The sequence below is a fragment of the Ursus americanus genome, chromosome 3 (assembly GCF_024610735.1).
Source record: "Ursus americanus isolate L20-20 chromosome 3, mUrsAme1.1.p, whole genome shotgun sequence".
Classification (NCBI taxonomy): domain Eukaryota; kingdom Metazoa; phylum Chordata; class Mammalia; order Carnivora; family Ursidae; genus Ursus; species Ursus americanus.
This window is the reverse complement of record NC_142129.1, coordinates 1,412,146-1,433,654: the sequence shown is the minus strand read 5'-3', so window position 1 is coordinate 1,433,654 and position 21,509 is coordinate 1,412,146. Positions and strand designations below refer to the sequence as shown.

The following is a 21,509-nucleotide window of genomic DNA, read 5'->3' as shown; positions in this document are numbered from 1 at the left end:
CCCCAAACGCGGAAAGACGCGAGGAGCGTGACAGGCAGGGGGGGCGTGTGGCCTGTGCCCTGGGTCGGGGAATCTGCAGGGTCCAGCTGGTGGACCCTGAGGACGCCCACCGGCCAACGATGTGGAAGTCAGGCAGTCACTTCCTCCTGCTGGTGGAGGAACCGCTAAGAAGTGCTTCCTTGCACGGAGAGGTGTGGAGGCAGGAGGACGGGAGGCCCAGGCCACAGGGGTCCCGCCCGGGGCATCCTAGAACCTGTCAAACCAGGCAACCGGGGAGCTTGGTGGAAGGGACAGGGAGGGTCACGGCACAAGAAGTGGATGCTGGGGACAGCCGGCTCCAGCTCCCACCCACCAGCGTGGATGCCGGGAGGAGTGGTTCTGCGCTGACGAGCCCCAGCCATCTGCTCACGGGGTCCACATGGGCCTGCAGAGGTTGGAGGCGCAGGGAGCCCACCCCCAACACCTAGCTGTTCCACCATGGAGCTGATTCTGTGTCACGAAGCGCGAGAGCGCCACAGGAAGCAGGATTTCTGAAAGAGGAGGCAATTATCTCCAGTGCAGACTGGCAAGACCAGGACGGGTCCACGCCACCCCCCAGCATCCTACCCGGGAAGGGGTGTAGGCTGAGATGCAATGGTAAGACTACCCCAACAAGTGAAGACGGCCAGTAGCATGGAGGACAGGGCGGTCACTACGGGTCATCCACGAAAATGTTTCTGTGCCAACAGCGTGCTGGCCCTGCCCTAACTTCCACCACCCGCACAGCTGCCCCTTCAGGACCCAGGACAGCAAGCGGCCCAGCCAGGCTGCTGGGGCACCAGCCACCTATCCCCAGCGCCAGGAGAAGAAGGAAGAGGCTCCGGTTAAAGGGCGGGTGTCAGGGCTCCCACGACCTTGGGAGGGGGCGCTCTACCATCACTAAGTCCTGGCCTGTGGGCACAGGGACCCCATGGGCTCTCTGCCATGCTCTGGGTTTTCCCTGCGGGAGGGGTGCTGGAGGAAGAGGCTTTGAGTTTTCATATTCACCATCTGGGACCTGAAGCGACCAGACCCAGGGAGACACTCCAGCCAAGCTTGCGGAGTGTGTGTTTGCCCCCAACAGCTACGTACTTGAGGCTCAGGTGAAAGCTGCCCCACCTCCCAGCCAGGTCCTCCTCGAGCACCGTGGCCGAGGTCCACCATCACCCCTCCCAGCCTGGCCGGTCCCGGCACACAGCAGGTACTTAATAAATATGTGCGTCAACTGCCCGCTTTTTATTACTTTTCTTCTAAACATAAAAGCTCCTATTTTTATTTTTTAAAAATTTAGAAAGATTTTATTTATTTGAGAGTGTGAGTGGGGGGAAGGGCGGGGGGGGGAGAGAGAGAGAGAGAGAGAGAGAGAGAAGCAGACTCCCTGCCGAGCAGGGAGCCTGATGCAGGACTTGATCTTAGGACCCTGAGATCATGACCTGAGCTGAAGGCAGACACGTAACTGATTGAGCCCCCCAGGGGCCCCTAAAAGCTCCTATTTTTAAAGCTCTTCAAGGATAAACCCTCAGACCTCATGGAAACGGAGGGCCTGGTCTGAAGCCCCGGTGAACTATTAGAAAACACCATGCCCAGTAGTGTGTTCAGGTTTCAAGTGTCTGTGGTGCCCGGGTCGGTGTCGAAGGCAACACAAGGGGCCAGTTTTAACCTGTTTGACCTGTAAGCTTGGATCAGACCGCTGCCATTTACCATCAGAGCACCTCCCGCGGCTCTGCCGGGCCCGGTGAGGCGGGACCCTCGGGAGCGAGTCTGCACCACGGCCCTGGGGCCCCAGGCCGGCTGCATGCAGCACTGGCTCTGAAGGCTGGGACTCAGCGTGTGGGACACGCGTGGTGGGGGGGGTTCTGCCCCCACCGTGGACACCGATTTGCAGAAAGTGTGGCTTCGCCGTGCCCTCGAAAATGTCAGCAAAGACCGTTTTATTATGTCTGAAGCGTGCCTGAGCACCTCTCGCTTCAGTTACTGGGACGGGGACGGGGTAACTCCATGCACGCGTTTGCCGCTCACGCGGTCAGCGTTCGGTGAGCACCTGTTTCCGTCAGTGACCTGGGCCACGAACACGCCTCACAGCGCTGTCTCCCTGCAGGGTGGGTTCGTACATTCACCGGAGTGCAAGCCCGGCCTGGAACCTGCTAAAACACAGGAGGCTGCTGGGTTTATTGGCCAAGTGACATGAGAAAGGGGCCCGGAGGCCGGGAAGGCGCAGACTAAGCCGGTCTGTGTGTTTGCAGCCTCTGCAGGCCTGTCTGTCCACAAGTCATACCACAGACAACACATCATCTAAGACTGTCACCTAGTCCACGTAAGTTGCTTTAAAGAACTGGCATCTTTTTGCATCTCTGTTTTCCGGTGGTGATTCCTGGGCAGAGGGCAGGCCCTCGACGACGCTCGCTGCAGTAAGTGTGAGGCTGGCAGACGGCTGTGGCACCCACCCCCAGCCACCCGGGGCCCGCAGTGTGGAAGGCACTGCACTAACTGTCCTCAGGGCTCGACGGTTCAAGGATGGCAGGAGGGTCCCAATTACAGATGAACGAGAGGCTCAACGAGGCTACGAAATGGGTCTCAGACCGCACAGTAACAGCACACAAAGCACGGGCTCGTTGGGTGTGTAGATGTCCTCAACCCAGGACTAGGCCATCAGACCACAAAGCAAGACACCGACTCTGTTTCTAGGCTGGGGATGGCTTCCCAGGCATGAGTACGGCCGCAGAAACACAGGAGAGAATGGAAAGGTGCAGCCCGGCCCCCCGGCCCCGCCCGGCCCCGATCTCCCCCTCCCCTGGCCCAGGAGCCCCGGGGCTGGGTACGTACAGGTCAGCACAGCCGGAGAGCGGTTCTTTGGCACGTTCTCCTCCCTCTGGGCCACGAGCGAGCTGTTGGGCTCGGCCTGGTAGACACACAGCGCCTCCCACTCCTTCTCTAGCCGGTTCTTGTTCTTCAAGTGGTCTTCCATGTAGGCCTGCAACGGGAAACACCGCATCAGGGCCTGCCACCTAGCGCAGCGTCGGGGGCTTGGTGTGACCCGGGACAGACGGTGCAGCCCACGCCTCACCTGCGTGTGTGAGTGAGGACACCGCTTCCTACCAGATCCAGTAAACGCACAGACCAGCCAGACCCACAAAATGCAGGAAAGGCTTTTCACATATTTTGCTGGTTGGTCCCCAGGTGTTCATGGCGTGTGTATTCCGGGTACAGAGCCCGGGCATCCCCAGGTGTTCATGGCGTGTGTATTCCGGGTACAGAGCCCGGGCATCCCCAGGTGTTCATGGCGTGTGTATTCCGGGTACAGAGCCCGGGCATCCCCAGGTGTTCATGGCGTGTGTATTCCGGGTACAGAGCCCGGGCATCAGGAACACTCAGGTGATGACGCGGCCTCTCTATCACCAGCCGACTGGGAAAGAGGAGGACGCACGGCAGACCAGATCCGATCAACTGACCAAAAGCTGCTGTAAGTAACGTGTCCACACAGACAGCCGTTTTTCTTATACTTTACCCACTTTTCTGAATCCAGTGGGTGTGATGCATTTAAGATACGGGGCTGCTCTTATGTGTGCAAAATGTTAAACAGCTTGTAGTGGTAAAAAAAAAAACAAACCACCAAACAAAGGCGCAAACAATGGAACCAGATATCCTGACCCTCGGCTGTTCAGATCTTCCTTTTTCTGGGCACTTGTCTGTCAGCAGTGATCGCCGGAAGTGGACGAGGAAACGTTTCCAGAACATTCCCTACCGCAAAGAGAGCCACGCCGGCCAGCCCTGTCTGTGCATTCTCACCGATCTATGTCACTGAGAAACGACTGTGACTTTACAGAAAAGCATTCCAAATGACCAAACCCCAGTGGCTTCATTGTGCCTGCCCCACAGAAAACAGTGGTCCCACCCTGGGACGCCGTGCTCGTGGGTCTTCAATGTGGAGTCTGTGGGCGCAGGTCTTCAGCTACATCCACACACAAAATAAGACACACGTCCACACGGGTCCAGGGACACCGCCAGGTCTAGTCGCGGTTGGCCCCTGACCCCTTGCCAGCCCCCGCTGTCCTCTCACTCCAAGGGAGAGCGCAGCTCAGGCCCTTGCAAAGGCCAGGACAGGCCTGCTCCGCACCTCCTCCCCGGGCAGCTGTTGTGGGCTCGGGCACCCGGGGATCGGGAAGGGAACTCACATCAGTCGGGCTGGCTTCCCACTCTTCTCACAGTTTGGCCTAGAGTTGACTTGAATTGGTTTGCGTGATTCACTTACCAAGTACCAGCTCTGTCCATGTCGGTCTGCAAACCATGGAAAGCTGGAGCCGTGCAGGTGAGGGGTGGTGGGGACAGACACGTCACCAGGAGGGCCAGCGATAGGCTGTGACCAGAAGCCGGGACCTGGGTCGTTACTGTCACTTAGGGAACCGGCAGATGGCTTTTTGTGCAGACGACACAGAACCACACGAGCCATGCAGTGACACACCCTCCATCCTCCGGGGCTGTCTCCTGGGGGACAGAGCCGAGGGAGTCGCGCCTGCCCACCCCCCTCACCAGCGCCCTACACTGTGACCTCCACCCAGACAGCCCCCCCCCCCCGGTTCTACGCAACGGGACGAAGTGAATTTAAGTGAATTTAAGCGGCCCAATCCAGAAAACATCAACTACAAACTCCTTCTTTTTTGAGACAATCATTACGGAATATTGAATACAAAGTTATCCTAATAAGGACATTTTTGCATGATACAACATTCACGTTTTGTGAAATATTTCTCTAGCTATATTACAGTGTGTGAGGGTGTGGGGGGATAGTTCTGGCTGAAGTGTGTGGTTTCAGTGTTTCTGTGGCTACTTTCCTCAAGATTGGATATTGTCTGCAAAACGGGCATTGGATGTCACCCTAATCACTGTAAACTGCAGGCGTTCACATTTTCACATTCACCTCAACAACGGGAGGTGAAATCACACGGCGAGCTCGTTCGTATTTCTAAATTTATAGCAAGAAATATAAACCGGACTGTAGTAAGCAAGCTTGGGTGGTAGGAGGGAGGAGGGAGGAAAGAGCAGATATGGACTTTTTTTTTCATTGAGAACAAAGTCATGTAAAGATACACTTGATTATATTAAAATCGAGATAACTTTTTTCATTCTCTAGGCACGTGCTACTCCGGTAGCCCGTGTCTGTCATGCTCTGGTCATCTCGGTTTGATCTGTTCTGTTAATAGTTTTATGCGTCATCATTTATGATATTAAACTGATGTAATTTCCCCATTCATGGTTCTGGAGACTTTCCTCTTTCATGTCTGCGGATAAGATGCTTTTCTTCTATGACACGAGAGTCATGTGAGGAAGCTAGGCCTTACTCATAAAATAATGTGTTTTAAACAAAACCAAAACCAAACTGCCGTGATAACTTAATCCTGGGAGGTCCTATCTCTCAAGGGTGTGAGAAGTGTGAATTAGAACAGGTATAGTAACCCTCCTCAGACATAGTCACCTTCTGGAATAATCGGGTAAATTAACATGTAATGAAACACTACCCATGTTCTTTCTGCCAGAGTGAGCATGTAGCTGGAGCAGTTTTAAAAACTGACATTCCAATACTTTTGTTTTATATACGTGTGTGTATATGAGAGTGAATATGGTGGTAATGGTGGGAGAGCATAGCTTTTAAATAAACTGTACATTTTTATTACACATGTAGCATGTATAGAAAAGAACAGAAAATGAAGGTAAGCAGAATGAAAACAAAAGCCACTAATAACTCCACCACCCAGAGCTAACTATAAGGCTTTGATAAACTTTACACCTCTTGGCACGTGCATGGGCTGCTTTTATCCTTTTTTTTCAGGGCTGACCACCATTGCTTCACCTTTGGACAACATCCATATTATAGAACTTTCTTGCCTGAGTTGAAAAGAAGCTGAGATCAAACTTTCATCTTATATTTGAAGAAACCAAGGCCTAGATTCATTAAACACTTAGCCTAAAGCCCCCAGCAGCCAGATGCAGCACTGAAGCTTGGGTCTGCCTCCTAGGACACTGTTTTGTCTTGGCTCCCTGCTACAGCCTCCTCCCCACACCGCTACCTTCACATCCACTTCCTAGTTCATTCACAAAGCAACCAGATCATCACTTCTGGTCCCAGGTACCACCGGTTTCAAAAACCACCAGTGGAGCCTAGACTAGCACTATCCTTTGTCCGAACTTCATTTTACTAACCTGCTCCTTTCTATCTCAATAAGACTATTTCCCAATGTTGTAACCACCCCCCGCCCCCGACATCACCATCATTCTTTACCCTTCTGTAATGAACCTATCCCGACTCTAAGGTCAGTGCAAACACCACCACGTTCTTTGTGAGTCTGGGAGTCTGCCAGCCTCTCTGATCCTCATTTCCTAAAACGTCACCCTCTTCGTTGGACACTTACTATTTTAAAAACTATGACTTTGCATGTTCTGCTCTGTGCTATAGCTTGGAGGTGCCAGGATATTCTTCCTCTCACGAGAGTAAGATTTTTGAGAATGGGGCCAGTGTCTCATTCACTTGGCTCGTGCTTTGGGCACACAGTCGATATTTGTTGGATGACTGCTCATACCCTGGAAATTTCTAGAAGTAATTTGTACTACAGATATATATTTTATGTCAATGATGGCATCCAAAAAAATTGCCTTAGAATCTTCTGAAGTTGGAAGAACTGTCCCAAAAGGTAACATAAGGACTTTGGAATGTTTATTGTATGTTTCCTCCCCTCCTTCTTCCTTCCTGGGTTATCCAGCAGGCACCTTCACAATCCCCGCCAAGTCAGTGCTGCCACATTCTAGTGCTCCCGTAGCAGCCGTGACGTAGTGGCAGCCTTAGGGACTTGGAGGCCCCGCAACAGTTGAGAAGGTTCTTCCCCCAACCCTCCTGCTCTTTCCTCTGAGTCCAGGCTCCATGCTCTCTCCCCCAAGACTTCTTTTAATTGTGTGAACTCCGTGCACTCGGCACGTGCCTCTCGTTCCAGATGTAATACGTGCTGTCACTGGTGTGACGAGGGATGTTTCTAGAGCCCGTCGTCCCAGGAACTGTGAGCATCTGCTGGCTAGGTACCCACCTCACACACATCACTCTACACAGTCCCTGTTCCAGGCTCTTGTGAGTACCTCCAAATTGAAACTTCAAGGGAGAAGCCCTGGGATACGCAGAATACTAGTTAGTGTACTAGTTAATAGTACTAGAAGGAAACCAGCCACGTGCAGGTGGGATCCCACCATGATGTGCACTCTGAAAATGTAAATGAAGTGAAGAGTCGGTGCTCAGTATTAGCTGATTCGATTTGAAGAGCGTAGGTAAATTGATTTGATAGCTACTGCTGGTTCTTAAGGAATGTTTGAAAGCATGACTTTAATCTTTTAGAGTTGCTCACTCTACCCGTAATGTTTTTGGGGTGACAGGGTAGAGGTTGTGGAAGGGTTCTTGGCTGGAAGAACTCCATCAGAGGAATTTTCTTCAAGCTGGTTTTAGATGAGTCCTGAGTGGGGAGCTGTCTAAACCTTGAATTCTGATACTTTCCTGGCACCTAGACTGAATGGGCTTGCAGAAAAGATAATCCCCAGATAAACTGTTTGTGGGAAAAAGCCGGAAGGTTCTAGGATGTGGGTTTTCCGAGTTAGCAGCCAGCACACACCGCGGATACTGGCCTCAGGCTCCGTGGCGTCAGCAGTCACAGCAGGCTGAAGATGAGCCAGCATTTCTTTTGAGTTTTTTGCCTGGTGAGAACGACACCAGCTTTCGTAAGCCCTATTTTAGGAGATATTAACCCAATCAGAGGTTCTCCTGTTTAATCTTCCTCATACACGTCCAGATCCCCATCTCATATCTCTTTCTCTAGCTCATGCTGTTAGACCACTGGTAGGAAGACCACAAAATCTTTCTGGGTCACAAGGACTACATGCCACCAGATGACACAATGTCTATATGTCAGACAAACCGACTGGCCTCCACATTTAATGAGATAATTTTACACAGAATCCCAAACCTTTGGGACAAAAACGTTATTGCTTGGAGACATGTCCACAATTTTTAAAGACAGCTTAAATATTTTCTGCAGTGTTTTCTGATTGAATTGTCAACACTGTGAGGTCAAGAAAGCAATTTCTAGAAATATGGAGCATTTGGGATGCTCTGGAACATAATGGGGTTTTATTAATAATGACAAGGGTACTTTGTATCTTCAGGAGACGACTATAGCTTCCGTCCACAAAGCCTCTATGAAAGTCTCAAGGAGCTTTTGCTGAATTGGAAAGTAGTAAAATGGAGCAGGCACTGGACTGGATTTTGAAAGAGTTCTTAACAATGTAATACACAAAAACGGTTGGTCCCCACATAGGTACTTTCTGGTTATACCTTGGGCAAACCGCCTCATCTCACTGACCCTTAGTTTACTGCTACATGAAATGGGAATCACAGTATTTCTTTTCTTTTTTTTTTTTTTTATTAATAATGATTTTTTATTATATTATGTTAGTCACCATACAGTACATCCCCGGTTTTCGATGTAAGGCTCGATGAATCACAGTATTTCTGAAGGTGGTTCTGAGGGTTGACTGGGTCACTGTGAAGTCACTTTGCAATCTATAACACGTATACGCACGGAAAGCATGGTGATCATGGCGGGTCTCAGCTTTTCATTAGAAAAAGAGGGAAGTAAGGTGGGCACGTATTGCATGGTGCACTGGGTGTTACACGCAACTAATGAATCATCGAACTTTACATCGGAAACCGGGGATGTACTGTATGGTGACTAACATAATATAATAAAAATATTATTATAATAAAAAAATAAAAAAAATACAAAAAGAAAAAGAGGGAATCTCTTAAATTCTCGTCATATTCTGTGACTTTACTGTGCGTTCTGGGGACGTTTCCCATGATCTAATGAAATATGACACAGTGAGTCTCCAGAAAGAGCAGCCACTGAGTGCAGCGCGAACGCACAATTCCAGGGGCGGCAGCAGGGGCGCCACCACGGGGATGCGCCATCGCTGCAGGCGAAGTGACGCTGTCGTAAATACCGCCAAAGAGGGAATGAACAAGCAGCACCAGCGAGCACGTAGTTCGTAGCTTCAGAGCTGCATCCTCTTCACCAGGAACAGCGGTCTTCCTAAGAAACTCAGTCTCCACCTCGTTCGGATGGAACCAACACGTGCTCAGATTGCCGAGCTGAGTTCACACCCCCTCGATGGTGAAATCGGGGATGCTTCCAGAACACACCCCCTGCCTCTCGACTTGCTCCCTTTTGTTGATCACGGCTTAGGGAGGGAGGAATTTTATGGCCAGTCTTGAGGAGTCACTGGAAAATGCCAGTAGAAGAGAAGGTGTGAAATCAAGCTGCTAATTAAAAGATGTCTTCCAGTGTGGAAAGAGGGTGCTGATACCCCGTGGCACTTCTGACTCGGCGCCCTCAGACCGCGTCCTGATCAAGACTGTTTCATGAGCACTGTTTTATGTTTAGTGCTAATATCAGGACCAGTTTCCAGGATCACTAAGGAAATAATCCCACTTACTAAAACTACTCTGTTTCACCAAGTGCCCGCGTCCACCCTTCGACGCCAGTCGGCTGTGTTGCTGCCTGCCTCTGAACGCCGGGATAACAGTGGGCAGGCTTGTCAGGGGTCGTCCGGACCCAGGCCGCAGTACTGGGGCCCCTTGCTCTGGGCAGCAAGGGCTCGTCCAGGGCCTCGTGGATCGCAGCCACCAAAGGCACGTTACCAAATCCATGTGTGGTGGCTGGCTGGAGCCTGAGGGACAGCAAAGTTTAGCTCTGTTACGCGTCAGAGAAATTACGTGTTATTTCCACGTCTCTTACCACTGGCCGTGAAAGGGTGAGATGCTGGGCAGTGCACGTGGATTCGTTATTATTAAAGAGAACAGTAGAAACATACCCCTTTCAGGGAACACCAGCACTCATGAGGACTGAGGACCACGTACAAATAAGCAAAACGGCATCCACTCAGCATCATGTCCCCTCAGTCAGTATATACGGAAACTGTCAGCGTCCGCACAAAACTGTCCTTGCAGGTGTCCGGACACCTGCTTTGTGGGTCCTCAGATACGAAACAAGTAGAGAGCATCCCAGTGAAACTTCCTTTTACCACAGCGCTGCCAGAAATGAACACCTGCCCACTGTGGCAAAGGCGTAGTAAAGAAAGCTGGGCTTTTGGAAGACCTGATTTTCATGAGGGAAGCTTTGTTTCCATTCCTTTCTTTACCTTGGTGCCTATTATTACATTACTTTACTGATGTGACAATCAACCCTTTTGTTCGAGTGAGGAATACAACCCATTACGTTTCCCTCCCTTGTGATAAGACCAACAGGCTTGTGCTTTACAATCAGGTGGAGGTAGATTAATGCCTTTAGAAGCAAGGAGTACGCTGTCTTTGCTGCCATTTGGGCAAAGGGAGGACCTTTTTTATCTTTAAAAATAAACATTGCCTCTGGGAAACAAACTGAGGGCCTCAGAGGGGAGGGGGGTGGGGGAATGGGATAGACCAGTGATGGGTAGTAAGGAGGGCAGGTATTGCATGGTGCACTGGGTGTTATACGCAACTAGTGAATCATCGAACTTTACATAAAAAAATTTAATAAAAAAAATAAACATTGCCACCTGTCTTCATTAATACATGAAAGGGAAATGTTTATGTTAACTATTTGAATTCCTGAGTAAGAGGTTTGAATTCCAAGCAAAAAATACAAAAATGAAAGGAGAACTTCCATGTGGTCCGTCGTCCTGACGTAGCTCCTGCAGCCACAGAGCCGCGGTGTCAGCTGGCAGCTCGGTGAGGAGAGGAGCTCGGCCCATTTGCACGGCCCTGCATCTGACACACCGTCAACGTTAGTCATTAATATTATGAGCGGGCACGGGAAGGTATTTGAGATTCAAAATTAGAAACTCGAAATAGTACATTCAAACTCAAAGAAGGACAGAAGTAGCTAAATGATCAGAGGGTAGTTTTGTTATTTCTCAGCTTAGAAAAGATTTGCTAGAAGCAGAAATTGTGAACCACACGATTGTATTCAAATCGCCACCTGACCCTGGTGCAATAGAGCCACAGAGTGAGGCCCTGATCCGAGGGCGTCGCCTGCCCGTCCAGCTGGTCCCGCACCACGCGCCCCATCTCTGCACTTGCCACGGGACAGCTGGTCTCACTGGCAGTTAAAACACACGTTGCTCCGGCAGACAGACACACATTATTCTTAAAAATGGCAAAACACGCAGACCCAGAAAAGGCCAATTCAAAGCATGGCCTGTGTTGTCAAAACGGAGTTTACTTGGGAAAAGCAAACACAGTTTGGGTTTCAGCGTCTGGGTCGTGTGTACAAAAAGCCTAAAGACATATGCCTGGGGAGCAGATGAAACACTCATGCTTCTCCTCCTTTTGGTTACATTTTAAAAATCGCTTCCGTGGAAATTCGTCCTGAGGAGGGAATGTTTCCACACATTTTTGCCCTGAGCCTCGATTATCCTGGTGAAGTCGACCAGCAGGAGCATTTCGTGGGCGGCAGAACCTGCTTCGTGTGAGCCAGCAAGTGTGGACCCACGTCACTTCCCCCAAATGCTCCCTCTGAAAGCTTGGCAGCCCAGGAACCCCTGAAAATGGATCTCAGGGCTGTCTCCGCGTGACTTAGAAATGCACTCGTGCTCTTTACACCGTAACCGAGCAGACTGGAGTGATAGAAATGTAAAGTTGCTAAAATACTGGGGAAAAGTTCAAAGGCTGCCCAATGGGAAGCCTTTAAGAGGAAGTCCCAGCTCACACACCGCTTAGGCGCAGAGGTGAGCGAACACAGCGACACAACCAAGCACAGAAGGAACAGAGAAGAAAACATGCTGGGTTTGAGGCTGTGAACACGGAGTTCTCTGCTTTATTTAAAACCCCTTTTGTAGCTGAAAAATAAAACACATGCAAGAACTAGGAAAATAAACAAAAGCTCTAAGAAAAACGTCCTGTTTTTCAAAGAACTTCAGGGAAGCCCCCCTGGGCAGGAGTCTCCAAGGCAGGGGTTGAGACGTGGTCCGTGTGCCCATGCTTCTGGCGGCTCAGAGAGAGCGCATGGTGCCTCTCTGCAAAGCAACCAGTGAACGGGCCTGGAAACTAATTAAATGTTGATCAGGTAGAACTAACCGGGAGCTTTATTATGATTCTGGGTCTCGGTCGTCTGCATCCAGAACAGGGTCCAGAACTGAGAAATCGTCTCGACCACAGAGGGGTCTTGAACAGTGACGGCAGAGCCTGTGGGGCATGTCCTGGAGTCCGTAAACGACTAACCCGGCCGCAGGTGTGTTTAGGGGGTGCTGGACATAGATCACAGCGTGCCGAAGGGCACCCCCCCTGCGCTAAAGACACACTCATGGAGTAAGTGTGTGACTTCCCCGACCTGACTGGACAGACTTGCAGAAGAAGAAAACCACAGCTTGATGAACGCGTACAACGGAAACCTTGAAGGGAATTGTAAAGATGGACACCTTCTGTCGCGGAAAGGTTCTGATTAATCAACTTCAAGAAAGAAGCAGGTCTGCCCTTACACCTACTCTTACTAAACAGGAGGAAGGGAGAAGGTCTGTCCTCCAGCACGCCGGGCGCTCCGCGTGTGTGCGGTGGCAGTGATGGGGGCAACGCGGGCTCCGCAGGGAGAGGGAGAAGGGAGCCGCGTGGTGGCGGCATCATGCTGCCCTGTGTTTCAGGCTGTCATTCTCCAAGGAGCTCGATGAGCTTAAATAAACAATTTTATGAATCTTATTATCTTATTTAGCATCTTAAAAATCAAGTTTATATGAAACGAGGTTAAAATACAAAGATGAATACTTACAAGTGATGGAAAATAAGAGGATTATACCATATTTTCCATCCATGTACCGGTATTAATGTTTAAATTTAGGGCAAAGAGGTTCCTTGACATTATGAGTGAAGGCTGAATTTCTCCTCTAAATGTGGGAGAGAGACCAGAGCTGCATTCCCATTTCAGACTCCTGCCCTGGTGTTGGTGGTTAGTGATTTATTCGTTCATTATTCACACTGTCATGAGTATCAGCTGGGCCGGGGCACGTGTGCTCCGAGGACCCAGCAGAGACTCTGTCCTCATGCAACTGGTTTCTTCAGGTGGAGAACAGACCACATACAAATAAACAAACATGATTAGAAAGATAACCTCAGATAACGGTAGAGCGGTAAGAACACATGGCACAGACTAAGTGAGGGGTGCGGGAGGCAGGGGCTCAGACCCCAGGAAGGGAGCCCCTCTGATGAGCGGATTCCTGAGGCCATCCTGCGGGATGGGAAGGGCTCATCATCCAAAAACGAGGGTGTCACGGGAGACAGAGCAGCGAGGGTGAGAGCCAGGCTGGGAACAGGTTCGGCATGGTCCAGAAGCAGAGAGAAGGCCAGGGTAGCCGGAGCAAAGGGAGCGAGGCACGGCGGCAGCCAGCACCCCGACCACAAGGGAGCCCGCCAGGCGCTGGGGGAGTCTGAGGTTTGCAGTAAGAGCAGTGGGAAGCCACTGGAGTGTTTTAAGCAAAGGAGCCATACGACGGGAAAGATGCTTTTCAAAGGTCACTCTCACTACAGGTGGGGACCAACCGCACAAGATGGGCCATCCGCACACAAGAGCACAGGGCCTGACATTTGGGGACAACAGCGGGGGCGGAGGGCATAGAGAAAGGGGGGTGCATCATACATTCTGGGGCGGAGCTGCCAGGATTCGCGAACTGAGCAAACGAGAGGATTTTCGTCTATTTGATAGAGACTGCTCATTTGATTATCCAAGCTGTTCTTCCTCAAACTCCTCAATTTCTGTAAGCACTCAGTTTGTATGATTTCTGTCATTGGCTCAACCCATCACCTGTCACACAACCACAGCGGGGCAAGGTCCTGCCGAGCCGGTCTGAGCAACAAGGTCACAGCCTTGATCTGCCCGAAGTCAAAAGTCAGGGTAAAATCCGAAAAATTCCAACAACATTCCTGGTATTTCCAACAACCTTTATGCTTTTGTTGCACGGACAAAATGTTGAGACAGTTGCCGGCACCACACGGCTGACAGTGTCGTTGCGGTGTGCCCGGAGACCCACGGAGAACCAACAGCCAACCGCTTAGCCCACAGTTTAAGACGTAAGATCAAACAACTAAATTAACCCGTAACACTCTGACGTACGTGTACGCGAATAAGGCCGCTCCACAGTGCAGACGGAGGTACGCGAGCACCGCGGGGCTGGAAGCCCGGGAGAGCCAATCGCTGTGCCCTGGGTGGTGGGGAACACTGCGCCAGCTCCTGCTGACCCGCCGGCACCCCCCGGGACGGTGCCACTGCAGTTTGAACTGACCCGCAGTCCCTGCCGGGTCGGTGCCGCTGCGGTCCAAGCTGACCCGCGGTCCCCCCCCCCCCCCCAGGACGGTACTGCTGCAGTCCAAGCTGACCCGTGGTCCCCCCTCCGGGACGGTACTGCTGAGGTCCAAGCTGACTTGGGGTCCCCCCTCCGGGACAGTACTGCTGAGGTCCAAGCTGACCCGCGGTCCCCCCCCCCAGGACGGTACTGCTGAGGTCCAAGCTGACCTGCGGTCCCCCCCACCCCGGACGGTACTGCTGCAGTCCAAGCTGACCTGCGGTCCCCCCTCCGGGACGTTACTGCTGAGGTCCAAGCTGACTTGGGGTCCCCCCCAGGACGGTGCCGCTGCGGCCACGAGCTGACTCAAAACAATTCCATGACAGATCCACAAATTGGAGCAAATGATAGGATCACTGCTTAAAATATATTTTTTGTCTTTTAAAGACTGAAACCAAGACGACATCAGGTTTGAGAAGACAGGACTTTTGAGGGGACAAAAAGAGAACACATCCGCGCCACATAACATCGCCTAGCTGGGCTCCTCGGGCGCCACGCGGAGGGGCAGCTCAGAGCTCCGGAACCACCACCACAGAGTCCACGTCCCACCTGTCCACCCTCAGCGCGTGGCTCTACGGACCTGAAGCCCAGAACACACGGGAGGTTTGCCTTAGGCCCCAAAAGGGACTGGCCCTCCCACACCAGGCTTCCCAGGCTTCTAGAAACCTGAGCACTGCCTGTTCATAGCAACCCCGGGCTCCACCCAGATGGTGCTATGAACTCAGTATTTCGTCCGGGCCATCCACTCAGTGGGAAAAATCAGGACAAAGAAATGGATGTAAGATATATTCTAGGTGCTCCCAACAGGCCAATTATTCTGCTGCTTACAGTCTCTCCACCGCTGGCATGGAGCCTGGCACAGCCTCGGTGGTCAGAAAATATTTGTCGTATGAATCCCCTCTTGAGAGTGCGCGACAGCTCCGCGGTCTCTAACTCGGGCCCGGGAGCTGTCGAAGGCCGGTCCTGCGTGGGGGACACCTCAGGAGAGGGTAACAGAGCCGCAGCGGTGTTGCCAATGAACTCTTGCTGGACAAACGGGCACCGGTGCTCCACGCAACCCTCTTCTTTTAACGATATTTACCGTTTACCATCTCAACTCACATGAGCACTCGGAAGGGGGGAAGGGCAGATTTCTATAGTATTATACAAATTTCCATTTGTTGTAGAATATTCTCCTATATTTTAATTTTTTCAGCTCTGGCTCCTTCCTCTGGCTTATAGACTCTCTCACCTTTGCTGGGATAGTTGGGAATATGGCATAATCCATCCTAGAATGCACGAGCAGCTCTGGATCCTATAAAATATTCATTCGCTTTCAAAAATATTTGCACCCTGCTGTCAACGGGGACAAATGCATACGGAGTCGCAGAAAGGGGCTGTTTGAATGGCACATGCTTTCCTCAAACCTCTCTTTCCACTGAAACGTTTTCTTCAAAATTATTTTCATAAGAAAGATTAACAATTTCAACATTAGCTGCTAATCCCCTTTCATTTAAAACTCTGCTGATAAAATTCTTTGCTTGTCATTCAAATAGTAAGTAATAATTATAGATTTGAGGCTTCCATCCATCTCTGGCTTCATTAATGGTAAATTGCATGCAAGTCGGAAGCATAAGTCCGCTTTGATACATCTCAAAATGCAATTCCCACAGCTTCCCTGGGCTATGTACAATTAATTATACAGTTAATAAGGGAAATATGTTAATGAAAGGAACATTATTCATCCAGACCACCTGCCTTTACCAAATATCTTTTGTGTGGTCCTCTTCTGTTTGCAGTTTTGGTCTAGAGACAGTAACAGCAAGCACCACCCCTCCCCACAACCCCACAACCGACAACGTGGCCATTTTCAATATCCGTCTGCCCGTCTGCAGCTCATTCAAGTAACACAAGTCTAAAGAAAAAATAATTCAGCTTTATGATATTTCTACTAATTTCTGCTTTTTCAGAGTTTAAAATGTCTACCCTTGGCATTCTGAACTCCCGAAACAACCGTTTTCTGAGCAGGAGCCTACTACGAATGAGTCTAACTTCCACCAACGACCGTGGGGAGTCAGAAGGAACTTCACAAAGACGACAGGACCCCGACGGTCCCCCCGTTCTCTCTTCCCCACGTTAAGTCTCTGTGTTTGGCAATACGTAAACTACTCCATCCGTAAAATCCAAGTTCGACTGCGGACGACAGTCTAGCGCAGACACGGATGTTAACTTCTACAAAGAAAGTCCACGCTTCTGAGACTGTGATGTGCACGAGAAACCAGGACAGTTTCACTGCAAAAGGAAGCCGTCTGACAAACCTACATTTCTAGTTATTTTTTATAGATTACTTGAACAATATGAAAGAGCGTGTTTGCAAATAGTTTTACAACAAATTTCTACTGACATAATAATTAATATAGTCTTTACTAAATGAGAAAATCAGAATTTGATTTCAGCTGCAACCGTGTCCCTTTGACATACGAAAAGTACTTAAAGCCGCAAGTGATTGAGAAATTCCATTCGTGTACGAAATTCAGCAGGAAACCAACGCTGGATTCCAAAGAGTTGACAGGAAAGGAGGGGGTACAAGAGGAAACAAGGCGCGAAATGCAGTTCTAGGATGACCAGGCCCTGAAACGGCCTTCTCTTAACAACTTCTGTAGAGAAATAGGGTTTCCAACACAGGCAGCATCCACTGCTGCCTCCGGACCTGTGGGCACTGCCACGTCTACACCAGCACTACGTCTACACCGGCAGCGAGGTTACTGCTACGTCTGCGCCGGCAGGGTGGGCACCGCTACGTCTACACTGGCATTGTGACTCAGGCAGTGCTGGTTTCCTAAAGCCCTCCGAGGTGGGTTTTGAGGAGCCGTGTCCATGCTGTGTGCCAGCAGATGCGTGTCCACCCCCCTCCCCGAACTGATGGTCCACGACCAAAGGCACACAGCCACTGCAAGTGGCGGTTCCTGGAGCCACTTCTCTCAAAGACCCACCGCCACTGCCCTCAGCGGCTGACAGGGGCACACCCAGAGGACAGCGTCTTCACTCAGAGAGGACAACGGGGGTCTCGGGGACCCCGGTGCGGAGGGGTGAGCGGCTGGCTGCCTAGCGCATGGAGGCCCCCCCCCCGCCCCACCCCAGTCACAAAGCCGCCGGCCCTCCCCGGCCGCACCGGGTGCTCGGCACCACCGCCTACGCACTGTTAGGACCCGGTTCAGGGGAGCAGGGGTCCCGGTGAGGGCTGCGGGGCCGACCGCCAGCCGCGGACCTTCTCTCCCGGCACCCGCTTAGAAATGCTGGACCCTGAGCAGCACGGTATTAGGACACACCGGCCGGAATTCTGACAGCGCTCCTTGCACCCCACACGTCTTTGAGCTGTAACTTCTAGAACCACCAGGCTCCATGCCGTGAGCAATACACAGGAAAGGGGAAGAGCCCACTGTAAATGCCAGAAAAGCTCATGTAAGACCCAGTATTGGTCTCCCCCTCTTGCTCAGGGGGGAAGTGGCCTGAGTCTCCTCCACTTTCCCACAGTGTCCTCGCGGCCCCAGGACAGCCAAAGGTGGTGAGGACAGCGAGAGAGCCGGGCTCCGTCGTCAGCCGCGGGAGCCGGTGGGCCAGCATTCTTCATTCAGTGCCTTTGAAATGAGCAGTTCGAAGTAGGAAAGAGAAGTGAGTTGATCTATCAGAAATTATCTTCACTTTTTAGGGTGAAAAGTGAGAGATAAGACTACCAAATATATTTTTAATCTTTTTCCAGCTCAACTGCCAATCCGACTGTGGATGGCGCGCATCACACGCCCATGAGTTCTCGAGGTTTGATGGGTGAAGTGAGAGTGTGCTGTCAGATATCACACCGCCTGCTCTTCTGGCCCCACAAGGGCAGCCACGGAGCCCAGAGCCACCCCTGCTAACAGCTGCCTCTACTGTTACCACAACATGGGTGCCGCGTGGGACTCCTCCACGGCCACTATCTGTTAGCTCCGAGGGTCCAAGGCTCCCAGCAGTGCACACCCACGGATGGCTTGCTTTGGACTCACGGGTGGGTGTGTGAGCACTTCCTGAAGCCTGCAGACCGAAGGGGAGGTGTGGGAACCAGTCTGAATGACGTCACTGCCTGGCTTTCTCTGACAAGATCTTGCCACTGTTACACGTCTTCCTCATGATGCAGAACATGACGTTGGCTCTCAGACGTGACAGTCCAGGCCGTGTAAAATCAAATGGCAACACACCATTTCCCTGTGTTCTCTTGTTTAACTTGCTTTAAGTCTTACGTTCCCAGAGACATGAGGAATGAGGTGACCTGAAGAGCCTCCCCTGTGAGACACGTAGAAATGCTGGATAAATGTCACAGTCAGCTTTTTGTAAGATGCATGGAAATCCTCAGAAATCCAGAATGAAGAGGAGAGTGAAGTGGTTAATTCATGACCCAGAGGCACTCAAGCCCTTGGGAGAGGGCAGGGTGTACAATTTCCTGCACCTTAAACCCAGGGTCGTGGCTTTTGCTGTCCATGTGAGGTCTTGGGGGCAACCCTGTCAGATGGAAGGTAAGGAGGTGGATGTGGGAGCCTCCCCCCACACCAGGACCCTGGGAAGACCCCGTTCCCCAAGAAAGGGCTTGCTCAGGCCACAAGAAAGCATGTCCGTTTCTACATGGATTCAGAACGGGAAGGCTTTTGGACCACAGGACTCTTCTGGACTGAGGCTCAAATTTACAGTATGTAGGTGGTCTGAAAATCTCTAGGTGTGGAACTGATATAAAGATGGTCCCGGTTTAATGGGAGCCTAGAGGGTCTGGCAAAGTGATCCCAGAACCTCTCTCGAGTTAAACACCCTCAACATGGTCTCACAGAATTCTGAAAGATGGAAGTTACAGGACCCAGCAGACAACAAACTCCCCTGAGCAGCTCAGCAAACACCTGAAGAGCAGGATAGGATTCAGAAGATCCTAAACGACAGAAGCATTAGACAGAAACAACCAAATAACACACTTACAGTGACTGAAGATATTGCAGTGGGGACTGAAGGTAGGAGAACAGTAAGGCAGGCAGATTCAGAAAAGAATGAAGAGATCAACCACAGATGGAAAAGGTGTTCCTTGCAATTATCAGTGCGACGGGTGGTCGCATATGGTTTAGATGCTATTGAAGAGAAACAATGCAAAGTGGACAGCAGACCCAAGGGAGTGCCCTGGAGTGCAGGGTGGAGGGACAACTAAGAGCATGCGTGGAAGACACGTGGAAGAGATGTGAGGGCCACGGGAGCACACATGCCCTGGATGCTTCCACGAGACCAGAGAGCACAGATGTTCACACGTCAGTGGTGAGTGGTTTGTCATTTCTGAGGACCAGTGCAAAACGGGGCTTCTCCAACAGGGGAACACAGTAAAGCTGGAACAAAAGTAACAATAAAGTAGGTCCGCACCCAGACTGGGCCCAGGAAGATCCTGGAACAACCAGGGTGTAGGATCCAGGAGGAAAGTGGGAAGACCCGTGAAGGCAGACACTGAGCCAGTCACAAGCAATCTTCTCAACAGCTACAGCATCGAAGACAACAGGATTTTTTAAGGAATGGGAAAACGTTACCTAGACCTTGACCGTTGGCTGATCTACTATGCAAGTGTGAGGATTAACTAAGAACATTTTCAGAAAACACATCAGAGAACAGTGGTCTTGACCCTGTCGGTCCCCGGCTTGTTTGTCATAGAGGCTCTCACCTTCTCGCTAATGAACAAGAGAATGTCGCTTTTCCTGTTTTCAAGAAACCATGGCAGTCATGCAGGGATCAAGCATAAGCTCACGCTCAGGTGCTCAGTCTGGCTGGTATGTGGTCCAGGTTTACACGCTGACTTCCTATCTCGTCCTCCATAGACTCCAGTCCTGGGGACTGACTCAGGGCTCCGAGGAGCTGTGCTGTTGCCCGCTCCATCTCCTGCCCACCCCAAACACCCTCTCCTCCTTGACTAAGACTGCGCTCAGTACCCCTCAGGGCCAGCTCCCCTCCTTCATAAAGAATGAAGAAGTCTTCCAGTAAAAGAGCACGATTTGGCATTTGGCTGTGTCCAGGGTTTTCTAGATGTTCACCCCCTCTTCACTTCAGGTAGACTATAAACTTCTCAGGGGCAAAACACTAATCATTGGCTGCACTTGGGCACCCAGACGATTTTTATCCAACACCCGCTCTGTCCAAGAGCTGCGCTCAATGCTAAGGGCACAAAGATGAGCAAACTCGGCGGGTGCTTGTTTGTGGATTACTTGTGGAACCACAGGCTTGATGCAATTCCAAAAACTACTTTTTAGATAGTGTTAATTTTTCACAGTAACTTGTACCTACATAATCATATCGCTCCATCCTGGGCATGGAATACTCCTGCTGCCGTCCATTCTTCCGAGCACTGTCTGCAAATCTGGGAGGTCTAGGGGTCACTGAGTAGGCCAGACGGACATGCATCTCTTCTTGGCTCATCCTGTCTGGCTGGTTTTGAAGGAAGCCCCAGTAGAGCGCTGGGCATTCAGAAACTATTTCCTGTTCACATGTATGTGAATGAACCAGCTCCATGACCTGTTTTGGTCGTTGATTTCAATTTCTTCCCCTCATAAACATTAACTCATAGACCTACTAACTACCAAATTTTGTGTTTGATTTTTTAATTCAATTAAAAAATATGATTAGACACCTGACTTTACTTTCTCGGCTTTACCCAATTTACTTACTACGAGAAGGTCTAATAAGCAGGGAAGCATTCTAGCCTCATCCTAGCATTTTAAACAGGACAGCAGGTTTTTAAAAACAACACGGCAAATCACACCCCCTCATCAAAAATATAACAAAGAATCCATGCCTCCCAATAAAGACTGAACTACAGAAATGACACTCTTTGCCTTGTGTCAAAACCAAGCTAATGAGAGTTGCCAATGTCCCAGCTGCCAAAGGAGCCTCCGGGTGCCTCAGCAGCCGGCCGTGGGGTGGGGGCAGTGCACCGTCGTCCACCCATCCCCATCCCACCGGCGAGGGAACCTCGGGAGGAGGTGCAGGTGATCAGGTGATCTCCCTGAAGCCGAGCACCTGGCCATGGGGCTCAGCACCTGGAACATCGGGCTGAGTCACGCCCCCTCCCT

General features: G+C 50.9%; 1 protein-coding gene across 1 annotated transcript in view; it reads right to left on the bottom strand.

Moving 5' to 3' along the window:
- Nucleotides 1-21,509, bottom strand: part of PTPRN2 (protein tyrosine phosphatase receptor type N2) — an 842,052-nt gene that overhangs the window by 59,484 nt on the left and 761,059 nt on the right. The window contains exon 16 of the mRNA XM_087860611.1: nt 2,842-2,989. Coding sequence (XP_087716737.1) covers nt 2,842-2,989 — 148 coding nt within the window. The remainder of the gene's footprint in view (nt 1-2,841; nt 2,990-21,509) is intronic.